This window comes from Schistocerca cancellata, chromosome 9 (genome assembly GCF_023864275.1).
Source record: "Schistocerca cancellata isolate TAMUIC-IGC-003103 chromosome 9, iqSchCanc2.1, whole genome shotgun sequence".
Classification (NCBI taxonomy): Eukaryota; Metazoa; Arthropoda; class Insecta; order Orthoptera; family Acrididae; genus Schistocerca; species Schistocerca cancellata.
In genome coordinates, this window is record NC_064634.1 from 312,768,684 (window position 1) to 312,782,956 (window position 14,273).

The 14,273-nt window shown below is 44.3% G+C and overlaps 1 protein-coding gene across 1 annotated transcript in view; it reads right to left on the minus strand.

The window, feature by feature from the left end:
• Window positions 1-14,273, minus strand: part of LOC126101380 (protein takeout-like) — an 80,103-nt gene that overhangs the window by 11,640 nt on the left and 54,190 nt on the right. The window contains exons 4-6 of the mRNA XM_049912046.1: window positions 10,036-10,183; window positions 4,269-4,402; window positions 2,173-2,325 (exon numbers count right to left, since the gene is read on the minus strand). Coding sequence (XP_049768003.1) covers window positions 2,173-2,325; window positions 4,269-4,402; window positions 10,036-10,183 — 435 coding nt within the window. The remainder of the gene's footprint in view (window positions 1-2,172; window positions 2,326-4,268; window positions 4,403-10,035; window positions 10,184-14,273) is intronic.

Below are 14,273 nucleotides of genomic sequence, written 5' to 3' on the forward strand. Positions count from 1 at the left end.
ACCTTGTTTACGACTTTAAGTCTGAGAGGTCATTAGTGAACTTATGTATTTTCTGTTGGCACTCTTCAAGAGTTAGAACTGTATTTACTCTACCTGTAATAAACGCGATAACTCCGGTGTAATTACATCATTCAGTAGCTGCGTAGCCACCTTGATAAACTGGGAGTATAGCCTAGAATGGAATATGTCGCCTGTAACGATGCTCAAATCAGGTCCCAGTAAACAGTACAACAAGAAGAACGATGTTGTATTTGGCAAAATAGATCATGTGCGTCAGGCTTGCAGTGCCAAGTAATTCATTAGAGAAACACCAGGAATGTCCTGCATAGGTGAAAAAATTCGATTAGCGTCACTGAAACTGCCTCCACAACAATTATCTCATTACATGACTGGAGAAAATCCGGAGTCAAAACACAAATGTGAGAGCTTTGAACGCTTGTTTTCCAATGACGTTATTTGGCGCTACTTTCATGAGGAATGAAGAACATCAATTCATTTCTGTGTTTTGCATTAAAAGAAAAGTCTATCACAGAATGGTATCATTGTTACCACTGCCAAACGAATCTATATCTACATCTCCATACATAGTCCGCAAGCCACCATACGGTGCATGGCGGTTGGTGCCCTGTAGAACTAGTTTCCTTTCCTCTTCCATTCGCATTTAGAGCGAGGGAAAAATACTGTCTATATGCCCTAATTTCTCGTATCTTATCTTCGTGGTCTGTAACCGAAATGTATGTTAGCGGCAGTGGGATCGTTCTGCAGTCAGCTTCAAATGTCAGTTCTCTACATTGTTCCAGCAGTGTTCCTCGAAAAGAACGTCGTTTTCCCTTCAGGGATTCCCATTTCAGTTCGCGAAGCATCTCCGTATCGTTTGCGTGTTGTTCGAACCTACCTGTAACAAATCTAGCAGTCCACCTCTGAATTGCTTCGATGTCTTCTTTTAGGACGAGGAATCCAAACGCTTGAGCAGTATTCGATAATAGGTCACACTAATGTCCTACATGCGTTCTCCTTTACAGATGGACAACACTTTCCCAAAATTCTCCCAATAAATCAAAGTCGAGTAACCGCTTTCCATTCCACAAGTATCAAATGCTCGTTTCATTTCATATCGTTTTGCCACGTTACGCCCAGATATTTAAATGACGTGACTGTTTCAAGCAGGGCACTACTGATGCTGTATCCGAACATTACTGGTTTTTTTCCTATTCATTCGCATTAACTTATTTTTTCTACATTTGCAGCCTGCTGCCATTGATCACACCAACTACAAATTTTGCCTAAGTCATTTTGTATCATCCTACAGTCAGTCATCTCGACGCCTTCCCGTACTCTACAGCGTCACCAACAACCTACCGTAGATCGCTGCCGACCACGTCCGCTATGTCATTTTTGTATATAAAAAATAATGGCGCTCCTACCGCACATCTCTGGGACGCTCCTCACGTGACACTTCTCTCTGATGAACACTCGCCGTTGGCGGGAATGTAATGGGTTGTATTACTTAAGAAATCTTCGAGCCACTCACACATCTGGGAACCTACTCCGTATGATCGTACCTTCGTTAACAGTCTGCAGTAGGATATCGTGTGAAATGCTTTTCGGAAATGTAGAAATATGGTATCTGCCTGTTACCCTTCATCTATAGCTCGCAGTATATCATGCAGAAACGGGCAACCCGACTTTCACAAGAGCGATGCTTTCTAAAACCGTGCTGATACGTGGACATAAAATAAGGTAGGGTTGAATGGTTAAGTCAATTTAAGAGTGTTTATGAGTGTTTCTGACCGTTCAAGAGCATTTTTGATCGCGAAATACTAACATTCTTGCGGTTTTTTAATGTTTACTTTTACGATGTTCTCGAGAGATCTAGAATCTTCTCAGAAAAGAAATGAAAAAAAGAAATACCAGGCGAAGCGAGAGTTTTCCAGCTAGTAAGTAATAAACTTGACTTAGTTTTCAGACGATATTCTTATTCAGAGATGAGTCCCAGTGGTGGCCATGCAGAGAACCTGATGTGAGTGATATGCACTGAACCAACAGCGCGCTTTCCTCAGTCGCAGCGCAAAGCATGTCTTGGTAGAAACGCAAACGGTCATACAGTTGCGACTTATACTTTTGCCGCATTGCTTGAGAATGGCTGGAGTCATAAGACTGTGTGGAACGTACCCAGATTGGGGTCGCCGTTGAAGAGGTTCTCGAACTCGATCTGCATGGAGCCCAGGCTGAGGATCTCGATTGGGAAACGCTGAGGGTTCCAGTAGTCGTGACCGTCCTTCTGGACGCGCTCCGACTCCACTTCCAGCCGCGACTCCATGTTATCTGCGAACAACAAAGAACAAGTGCACGAGCGCCCAAGGATACAGCAATAGGGTATTGCAGGGAGTCAGGGTGCAGGCAGCAGCAGTACTTATGGGGTGAGCGTAGCGTCGCCTTCAGCTGAATGGAATGCGTATAGAGCTGTTTGTTTGCTTTCGGCAGTAATACTTCAAATTTACTGTTTCACTTATTTGCTCTCTCCTTACATTTATTTATCAGTAACAGCAATTGTCAGTAATAGCTGCTGCTACAGATACGTAACAGAGAAAAATTACTTCTTATAGGTAGATATATCAAAGGTCTAATTATGGTTATCGTACTAGAAATAGGTGATTTATGAACTGAACAATTTTGAGAGACAGTGTAACAAAGAGATCAAGTCTTCGAGTAATTTACAAGGGTATAAGCCGAAGTGTTTATGTGCACGGATGCTCCTGGCCAATCCCTTGAATATATACACATTTTACGCGATTTTCACCTGCAGATACGTTTTATATGGAGTGTAACGGTATAGGCGTAGATATTTCTATTGGTGACTAAGGAAGGTGTATTGAACAACACTACATCGGTATTTACGTCATTTGCAGACCAATAATTATAGTTATTAAAAGTTTTATGTTTTCAGGTTGGCTACTACCTCCACGTAGATGTGTCGAGAGCAAGCCATTAATGCTTATTTTCCTCTCGGGAGTAAGTCACATGTTGCAGTGTGGGTGCATGGACGCAAAATGGTTAATCTATACAGACAGGCGTAGTCCACTTAGTGATGCAGTTACAACCATGCACAAAACATCAGGTCGTAAAGTTCGTGACATGTTTGTGGAAAGACTGGTCAACAAAGAGAAAAACAAACAAGACATTGATGTGTATACGTATTAAGATAGCATGTACAAAAATATCGGCATTATACCTGATATACCCTGCATATGACAATCAGAGTCACAACTTAAAAATTATACAGGTTTACAAACCACTGTCCTCATTTTATAAATCACAATAAAAAACTGCAGTGATATGATGTGCATGATGAGTATACGCGATTTAGGCCTTAGTTTCTGTTGGAATGAAAGAAGATAAAACATTTCGTATGAGAAAATCAAACAGGAAAAATTTATTTTCTAATTCTATGTTTTTCGAGGTATTTTCAGTTTGGAGTAATGGAAAGCCATTTCGAAATACCACTGCAGCATAATTTGTTAAAACAGAGATTGTGCAGTACGATTAAGGGCAGTATAGATCATAAAAACAGGAGCGGCGGTCATCTGGTCTTTACATACAGCCAACGTATTAGCCACCTAGGAGCTGTGGCCCTTGTCACAAACAAGCGAAATGTATTGAATTTGTTTCTTTAGAGCGCCAAATCACGTTTATTCCAGATATTAGATGCACATTACTTAATGGTAGCTGAGTGGTCAGCGCGACAGACTGTCAATCCAAAGCGCCCGGGTTCGATTCCCGGCTGGGTGGGAGATTTTCTCCGCTCAGGGACTGGGTGTTGTGTTGCCCTAATCATCATCATTTCATCCCCATCGACGCGCAAGTCGCCGAAGTGGCGTCAAATCGAAAGACTTGCACCAGGCGAACGGTCTACCCGACGGGAGGCCCTCGTCACACGACATTTCATTTCATTTCACTTAATATGAGACGAGTGTACAGTGTTCGTAAAGCTAATGAGCGGCATACGTCTGTACTAGCGATGTAACGCTATTGAAAATATGCAGAGAGCATACGAAAAAACGAAAAATCCTTACGCAGGATCATAGTCTTGTGACATTGGAGGCAATGTCTGTTTGCCACATATAATCTGTTGCACTCATCTGAATGTTCACTCCACAGACATTCTTACTCTGTTTACGGACAGTGAGACAAAGAGAGCTTCGCTTCGTCGGTACACCCGCTCCTGGAACAACGGAGTGCCAAGGTACGCTACCGGTGCCGGTACTCACCAAAGACGAACTTGCACTTGCCGGCTCCCTCGACCGGGACGACCAGGAACTTGCCGGTCATCGTGTAGTCCGCCTCGAACAGGATGTGCGGCACCTCTCCCAGCAGCGTCAACTTGTTCGTGTCCAGGTCGGCTCTGCAACAGCATGGACTACACTTAATGGCGCCGCTCCCCCCTTACTGCGTGGGCGAGGATTCAGACACAAATCCTGCTATTTCTCTTACACAAGGAAGACGCTCTGTTAAAAAAAAAAGTTCAAATGTGTGTAAAATATTATGGGACTTAACTGCTAAGGTCATCAGTCCCTAAGCTTACACACTACTTAACCTAAATTATCCTAAGGACAAACACACACACCCATGCCCGGGGGAGGACTCGAACCTCCGCAGGGGCCAGCCGCTCAGTTCATGACTGTAGCGCCTTAGAACGCTCGGCTAATCCCGCGGTAGACGCTTTGTTGTTTAATAACAATGCAACACCATGAAAGCTGCATGTAAAAAACGACAAACTGGCTTGAAGCGTACAATCATCACCCAGAACATTATGACCACCTACCTTACAGCTGGTATGTCCACCTTGGGTAGGGATAACAGCTGCATGCTTCGAGGCATGGAAGCAGTGAAGTTTTAGTAGGTCGCTGGAGGCAGTTAGCATGACATCCGTACACACAAGTCACCTAATTTCCTTTAATTCCTGGCAGGGCGGCGATGAGCTTTGAAGCCACATCCAATCATACCCCAGATATGTTCTATTGGGTTCAGATCTGGGCGGCCAGCATATTAATTGGAATTCGCCACTGTCTTCCTCGAACCATTCTATCACACTTCTGGCCTTGTGACACGGTGCATTATCCTGATGAAAAATACCACTGCCATCCTGAAACATTATCATCATGAAGCGGTGTAAGTGGTCTGGAAACAGTGTACGATACTCCTTAGCCTCCATGGTGCCTTGCACGAGCTCCACTGGACCCAGCTTGTCTCTATCCTGCAGTACAGTGTCAACGAACTGTTCCCATGTAAGACGACGGATTCGTGCCCTCCCATTGGAATGAAGAAGAAGGTATCAGGATTCATCAGACCCTGCAACTCAGTGCTTCAACGTCCAATGTCGATGGTCACGTGCCCATTTCAGTCGTGGTGTTAACATTGGCACATGTATGGGTCGTCAGTTGCGGTGGCCTATCTTTAGGAGTGTGTTCAGACACGCTTGTATGCTGCCCAGCATTAAACTCTGATGTTACATCCACCATAGTTAGCTGTCTGTCCTGTTTTACTAGACTGTCCAAACTACGGCGTCCGTCATCTGCAATGAGAGGTGGCTGCCTAACCGCTCGACGTCTGCACATGGCTTCATCTTGCTTACGCCACGTTTTAGACACACTCACCACAGCACTCCTTGAACACTGGAAAAGTCGTGCAGTTTCCAAAATTCTCGTGCCGAGCGTCTAGGCCATCACAATCTGCTCTCAGTCAAACTCAGATAGATCGCACTTCTCCCCATTATACACACAGACAACAAGATTACTGATACTACATGCACTGTTTATCTGATTAGCAGTCATTTGTCGCCAGTTGAGCTGCTATCGCCTGGACGGGTTTATAGTGACAGCAAGTCAGTGGTCACAATGTTCTGGCTGATCACTGTACAATATGTTTTAAGTAGCATATGAATGATAGCCACTGAAACCACACAAATCTGGTAGGGCCACCAACATCCACATTCTACACACACGGTATCCCAGGAGCAATGTTCAAAATTTAGGGATGTGAAAGGAAAGCTTATTTGAAGCAAAAAACTTCTTATGAACTTACGCTCTATTCCGCACAGTTTTTGAAACAGAACGCTTCTAATGTACATTTGTTATTGGGATAGTGGCGCGCACATATGTATCTTACTCACTGAACCTCTGGATCGTTTTATTCCAGTCCAACCTATGTTGCTGCTTTCAGTCTCATTTCTCTGGATGTCTTTCTGCCACAGGCATAGGAGTGGACCTAAAACTGAACCCTATGGAACTTTCTTTGCATTTTTCCCCAGTCAGTAATACTTTCTACCATTACAAGATTGTCTGAATTACTCGGGACAGCTTTTTACATTCTGTTCCTGTCATATCCCTGATTGCTGACCTCCTGGGACACCCTATATGAAGAAACACTATACAGCGGATTTGTCACTCACAAACTGCAATTGAATGTCGGTTGTTTGTGTGAAGATGGTATTGTGTCTGGTGACAGAAGGAGAAACGTCTACCGGCAGCTGATAAAATTCGGCAGTGGCAGGATGGTGGCCAACTGAGACTGCAGTTTATTGTGCCACAGTGTTGCGTGCTGGCTGTGGTCCTACGACTGCAGTGTGGGTATCGGAGTGATGGGTCCAGGAGTGCCATACTCAATACCCTGCCCGATCACTACGACCCCACGCCACCAGTGCCCCAGAGGATAGACATGTTGCTCAATTGACTGTGCATGATCGCACTTTGAATCAAAAAGTATGCTTGTTTGCAGCAAAACAAGGATCCATGCGAACAGTGAGACAACATGTGGGGCACCACAAACTGTCAGCACGGTGGAAACTGTTGAAGCTTCCCTTAACTCGGCTGCTGTAGGGTGCTCTCCAACAGTAGTGCACCCACTACAGCAATGGACAAAAGAGTGGCACCACGACATTTGTTCAGTCGAGTCTCAATTTTGGGTGCAGCCTCACGTTGGACATACGGGTATGTGGGGAAGAAAGCTGATTACGCCAAGTACGTTGCGGTAACAAATTATTCAGAACATCTCGAGTGGATGCACCATTGGGTTTTACAATGTTTCGCTACGACCTAACTGGATTTGAAAAAAGATTAAACAATAAATTGCTAATCAAAAAAACTATTATCGTGATAAACGAACAGTCTTCCTATGAAAACTTTGACTGGGCCGAGACCAAACTGCATAAGCGACGTGACTGCGAGTGAGAAAAGGAAACGTCGAAAGGGTACATTGGCACCGTGACGTTTTAATGGAGTTGAAGATGGGTAGATTATATTACAGGTTCCCCTTGGAAGGAACTAGTGACCATAACACCGACATTGTGTCATCCAGATATCGGATGGGTGGTCTGTCTATATGGGTGCACGCTCTACTGGTACAGCCGAGGTAAACATAATTGAAAGACTGATGTTTCACAGCAGAATTTACTACTGCGCACAATACTCAGTGTCACTCATACTGGCAAATAAGATGGCTGATTTTTCGACCTACCCGCCTCCATAATCGAGGTCGCTGTCTCTCTCCTTTGCAGTGGCGCTCTTTGCGGAAGTAGTAGGTTCGAAACGTCATGGCGGAAAAAATTTTCACCGCCAGTATTTGGCATGCAAGAGAAGGACGGGTGCAAGGGAAAGTTACGGATCACCGGACTTTTAACACATGTTCTGGGTTAAATACCGACCTCTCTGCAGTGTCTCATGGAATGAGAGGAGCTGAGACTGCTGGTGGTGATCCGTTTGTTGAATGGGGATGTTAAGCCCGGCGGCCCCCTTGGTGCTATTCAAGAGGAGCATGGCGTGTGACTGCATCGGGTTTCACCCTCTCCCTTCTCTTGTTGTCAAACAATACACACATGACATCGCATTATGTACACACCTTTTCAAGTCACCTACACTCTTGAGATACACTTAATACCCGACTTCGACCCACGGTGAGTAAAGGACCAGTTGTGCGCAGATTATGTCACCCAACAATCCTCCAGAGTCGTCTCCCAGCAAACAATAGCATACCATTCTTTCTTTCTCTTACAACTTACAAGCCTGCAATGTGTAAGCCTATACTCACACAGAGTAAGTTTGTTTTGAAACGGTGGGCAGTAGCTGTTCCCGCTACGTGAGATTTGATGCTATCCATCTGTCAATAAACATGAGTGACCATGTCGCCCACGGCTACAGTCGTGTCACACAAGTAATAACCGTTGATTAAACCCATAGTATGAATCACGGACCCATCATATTATGACATAAAACATGCTGACGCAACAGAAAGTTGCTGGAAGGGATTACAGTATAAAGGATGGACATAAAGCATTTAATTATTATTCTGAAAGAATAATTACCTGACTAATTTTTGTTTGCTTTCGGGTACACATTGAAATCCCCGCGCCACAGTACCATAGCGCGTTGCTAGAAGAGCCAAATGGCGCAGCGCGCTGATAAAACGGTGCATCACACTGAAATTGATTTCGTCCGTCTGAAGAGAGCAAAGCTACAACAATCCCTGCTGAATTGGTAGAAGTCTGCGCTAACAATGGGCCATCATATCACACTGTGGCTGAGTGGAGCGCAAGGTTCCAGTAACAAAAACAACCATCCACGCGCCTCAGTCGAGGCTGACTGGAACAGACACGCGTTAAGCTTCATGAGTGCTCTAGCGCTTGTCCGATAGGGGACCCCTTTGACATCCCTCAAGCAGTGTCTTCCTGCCTTCAGGAGCTAGAGCAGCAGAGAGGCAGAATGTGTGTCCAAGTTTCAGACAGGGACAGGTACCTTTGTAACGTACGTAACTAAGGTGTGTGGGTGGCACGCAAGCTGTTGCCGAACTGGAGGGTCTTCGAGCTTCATTGTGCCATTTTATTCACACGCACATCTTGATGTTGAACTCCCCGTGATCACGCCAAAGGAGGGCGGGAAAAAGGTGAGATGAAATGCATGAGTACTCTTTCCTGCCACGGATCAAGTTCACATTTCGCCGAATAGTTCTGAACGGTCCCTAGCGACTCCAGCCTGTACATAAGAGAGAAAACTGCGATCTCGGTGCCCTCCAAAGCAGTCAGATGTTCAGGTCAGATGCAGTGGTACAATGTCCTTAGAAAAGAGTTGAAACGTCCCAATGCCAAAGATTGTCAAGAACGTCTTCCAGCTGCTCATCGCACTGCGATCTATCATTTTTGACTGCGAAATATGTTGGAATCAACACCCCAGGGACAGGGATGGCTTCATTGACGCGCTTTACGCCACCCCAAGAGGCATTTTCAAGCCGATTCTGAGCGGCGGTGCGTCTGGAATGTTTCCGTCGGCCACTCTTGAGAAAACCGCGAGTTTCGGCTCGAGGGGTCGCGGTTCTAACCTCCGTGGCAGAGGCGTCAAAAGAAAGGGTGAAATGTGGGTAAGACGGGCTGTGACGACCTTCCCATAGTGTGACACGTTCACTGTGACTGGCCAGAATTTTGCTGAAGTTTGGTGCCAATTTGACACCAATCACCCACCTTACACGTCACGTGTACGTCCGAACTCCAGCCTTTTTTCGTGAGTCTTATACCTCGCTGTTTCAAGCGTTGCCGAGCCCGAGAATGAGGTCAAAGGGCACCATCCTTTTGTAACATTAGAGAGAAAAGTTGAATGCACGTTGAGCCTAATTTCAAATTTATGCGTCGCAATGGCTGGGAATTATGGAGTCTCGAAAAAGTGATCCTTTAATTTTGTTGAAAAGTCAATGATTATGAAGTTGACTCGTTTCATATCGTACTGAGAGCTCTCCATTATGTGGGGTCTAGAAATGGTGGACTGGTCTCTTCTTAATCCTAAATGGCCGATCGTCGGAGCCGAACGGAAAGTTTCGAACCTAGTATGTAAAATGTGTTTGTCTTTACACGGAGAATTCGACGGCTTATCAATATTAGCTCGTAATTAATACTTACTAACCTAATTTTTTCGACCACGTACTTGCTCTCCGCACACGCGCCACTAGCCTTCCAGCAGGAGGGAACGAGGAACGGGTACGTGGTGCTGTACTCACGTGGCTGATTTGATGTCGGCTTTGGTGAGGCCGGTGACGCGCACGTTCCTGAACGTGATCCTCAGGTTGAGGTTTTTGGTGCCGTCCCTGATGTCGATCTCCGGGACGTCCAGCGGGTCGAGGGGGACCACGCCCAGCGACGGGATGCCTGCCGACAAGCAGACGATCCGTCACATGACAAACAGGTAATGGTCGCCTCTCACAGTCTTACGCATACTTGAAATATCTATAATTCTTAAAGCGACATCCAGGATATCCATTATTATTTTATATTAACATTCATTATGACCTTAAAGCGAACTTTATAAAATTTATGCATAGTTAAATGACAAAAGACTCTTAATAGATAAACTGGCTTTTACAAAAAATAATACATGTATGAAGAATTTAGAGGTAAAAATTTAAAAAATTTAACCAAAAATTCTGGGAAGAAAATCAAATGGAATTAACGTAAACAGACTGGCGTTTGCATATGATTTCGCAATAAAGGCTTTGAGGAAGAACTGCAACCAATCGCCTTTTGTGATAGTTCAATTTTTATTATACCGTAAAGCGTTTCGATCGCCAGTGATTCGTCTTCAGATATGACACAATTCTGTTAGTTGCTTGTACCATCTGAAGAAGAAGCTGGTCATACTATTTCTGAGAAACTTTATTCATCGCTGTTGCAGTGTTAAACACCAATAATGGGTACAAGTGTGAGTATACAATACTGTCAGAAAATCTGATAGATATAGTTATTCAAATAAGACTTCTGGAAGAAACAGCCAGTAGAACTGGACTCGAAATTGCACCTGAAAAAAATTCCAAAACAAATATTAAAATGCACCAAAATACATAGAAGGAAAAATAAGAAAAATAGGGCGAATTGGAGAAACTATGCAGCTGAGTGGATCAGAAAAATTTGAAATAGATGTAAAGTCTAATAAAAGGAAAAGACCATATGGCTTAGCTAAACGTGTCTACAATAAAAAGTTCACTCACCGTAACGAAAACTAAAACATTATACAACGATGGAAAAGCAGTGTGAATGCTTAGGACGACATAGAGACACTTGAAACACGGCTTCTTAGAAAAGTAATGGCGTCTAGACAAACTGCGAGTGGTTGAAAAATGAGAAGTAATCAGCAAATCTAGCAAAGTACACAGAAAATATCAGAATTATTAGGAAAGGTAGGTTAACCTTCTGTAGGCAGCTGTACCGAATGAATGACAAGCGGCTAACAAACAAATATTCTCGTATTTCTGGAAGAGAAGACAACGATTGCATGGATTAGAGAAGTAACGAAATGACTAAAAAAACATCAAATAATCTAAAATAAGAGAAACAATGGTTTTCATAAAATTCTAAAGGTACAATAAATAAGAAATGAGGAACGACATGGACAGAAGAACAGAAACAACTTGAGGAAAAATAATGGATTACCAGAAAGATAGGGTGCAAGAAAGAGAGAAGAGGAACTGAAGATTTGATACTGGCTGAAAAATATGAAATGTAAAAGAATGAATAGGAAATCCCTGCTGTTTTGCACATAAATAACACTTTCTGGAACATCTCAAGTGTGAATTTGTACAAATAATCGATAGAAAACAATAGAAAATATTTAGGCATAATTTTCTGTAGATTCATATGATTCAAAATTTTACACGTAAACCCTGCTTGGACAGAAGTTCCTCTTACAGGGAAACATTCAGACTCTAATTACCTCGCTATTGACGGGACGTTAAATAGTAATTTTCCTTCCTGTTCCAGAGAACCCTCTCATAAAGTGTTCAGCGTTTCGGACATCGATTCTTAAAGCGCTTAAAACTATTTTGCAACATCCACATGAATGGCGTAGTTTGTGCTTATGATGGGAAATTTATTATCAATATTGATATGACGACAGAAAGTCGTTGCGTTCAGTTCAGTGTAGAAGAGCGCGCTATGTATCGAAAGGCGAGCGGGCCGATGCTGTTTGTGCACGGTACTCACCCTGAGAACACAGATCCCGCTTCCACCGTCCACCAGCTGCCACCTTACCGCTAAGAGGGCCTGGGCTGCCAGCGCTACAAGTTGTGTACCGCACTGTCGTAAACCTCAGTGGCCTCACTCGAACATTGAACCGCTATTGAGAGACACGAAATTTCAACGATGCGGTGGTCGTCTACGGTCGACATCAACAACCGCTGACTGCAAATTGTGGCTCTTAGGTACACTGAGCAGAACAGAACAGAACAGCGCACTGCCTTTTTGTAGACGACAGGGAGGGCAGTGTCAAAAAATGGTTCAAATGGCTCTGCACACTATGGGACTTAACATCTGAGGTCATCAGTCCCCTAGAACTTAGAACTACATAAACCTAACTAACCTAAGGACATCACACACATCCATGCCTGAGGCAGGATTCAAACCTGCGAGCGTAGCGGTCGCGCGGTTCCAGACTGAAGCGCCTAGAACCGCTCGGCCACTCCGGCCGGCTAAGGGCAGTGTCGATTCATAGAGTGCGCAACCACCTCAACACCATCTGATTCGCCTCTAGTATCTGCTACCAACAATAGCTCAGCTCTCTCAGGAACCTGGTCACGAACAACTGACTGGGATCTGGAACAATGGCGTCAGTCTCTCTTCAGCGAAGAGCGCAGGATTGTCCGACGCCGTATGATTGTGACGGAAAGTGTACAGCCGGCCAGGCGGGATTTCAGTCCCACGTGTTCAGTGGTGAGCTGGATGAGTCGTGTTTTTGGCCGGCATCACGTATGGATTTCTGAAAATTCTTACCATATCTGGGACTGTGCAGTATTGGGACAGGATCCTCCTGGCTACTGTCCAGCCCTACAATTAACACCTGGGCTCATCTTTCAAGACGATAATGCACGAGTGTATCTGGCCACCTGGTGAAGAAGGAAACCGGGATCACCTGAATGGAATGGCCTGCGGTACATCCTGGCGCGGCCGGCCGGTGTGGCCGTGCGTTTCTAGGCGCTTCAGTCTGGAACTGCGTGGCCGCTACGGTCGCAGGTTCGAATCCTGCCTCGGGCATGGATGTGTGTGATGTCCTTAGTTTCGTTAGGTTTAAGTAGTTCTAAGTTCTAGGGGACTGATGACCTTAGAAGTTAAGTCCTATAGTGCTCAGAGCCATTTTTTGAGGGAGAGCAGCCGTGGAAGAGTGGGACTGGAATGAGCAGTATGACTTCATCAACGTGTGGATAGCAGGTAAGGAGGATTCATGATGTACTGGGTAGAACAACACGGTATTGACTGTTGACGACCAGCACATTTCGAATACTCAGACGCACACTTTCATGCAGATTGCTCATATTTTAATTATGGTTTCGTTTTTATTTCAAGAAAAGTTAATTTTTAAGATAATTACGGATATTCTTTCATTCCCTGCTATGCATGAATATAAACGAACAAGCGTTCGAAAATATGCTGTTGGCAGAAAATTTATTTTAGCAGTGTTAGCGCCTGAAACATTAACTTTGTAATTCAAAATATTTATATGGATTAATTTGGTTTTTTGAACCAGTAGTTGATTTGAATTTCTAAACTGTTACTATTAGTTCATAATACTCCCATTTTACACTACAGCACATGTTTAAAGTCAAGATACACTCAACGCTGGCAAAAATCTGTTCATTTACGTGAACTCGCCCCCCGCCCCTCTTCTTCCCTAATCGGTTTCGAAACAACTGGTCTGCGGACTGCACAATGATTCATTGTCCATGTCACATGAAAGCTATATATGTTTACTGTTTGACAGTGTAGCCAAAGTTCCGAATTCATTCGGCGCTTTCTGAGACTTTTCGTTTAGGGGAATTTCCCTCGTAAAAAACAGCACTGCCCTTCTCTAATGAGTTTGCTTTAAGACATCATTAGACGCCAGAGCCGTAAAGGGCAGTCAAATGAAAACTAAATTTCCAGTACTCGCGTTAAGACATTTATTCCTTTGAGAGACGAGACGATAAATTTCCTGTTTCATGGATCGCAGTCGGCCGCTGACCGATCCTCAATCGCACCCATTGCTACACTTGCTCGTCCGCCTGAAACCGACTTCCACGCATGTCTTTCTTCAGGTCGCCAAAGATCATACGGTGAAGGATCCGGGCTGTATTGGGAATGTTGCAGTGTTCCACAACCAAATCGCTGAAGCCGATTGGTAGTGTGGGGTCTGGCGTTATCGTGCAATAGGACGATTCCGTCCGACGGCGTTCCCCGGTCTCTTGATTTTATGGTGCGTCGCAATTTCTGCAGA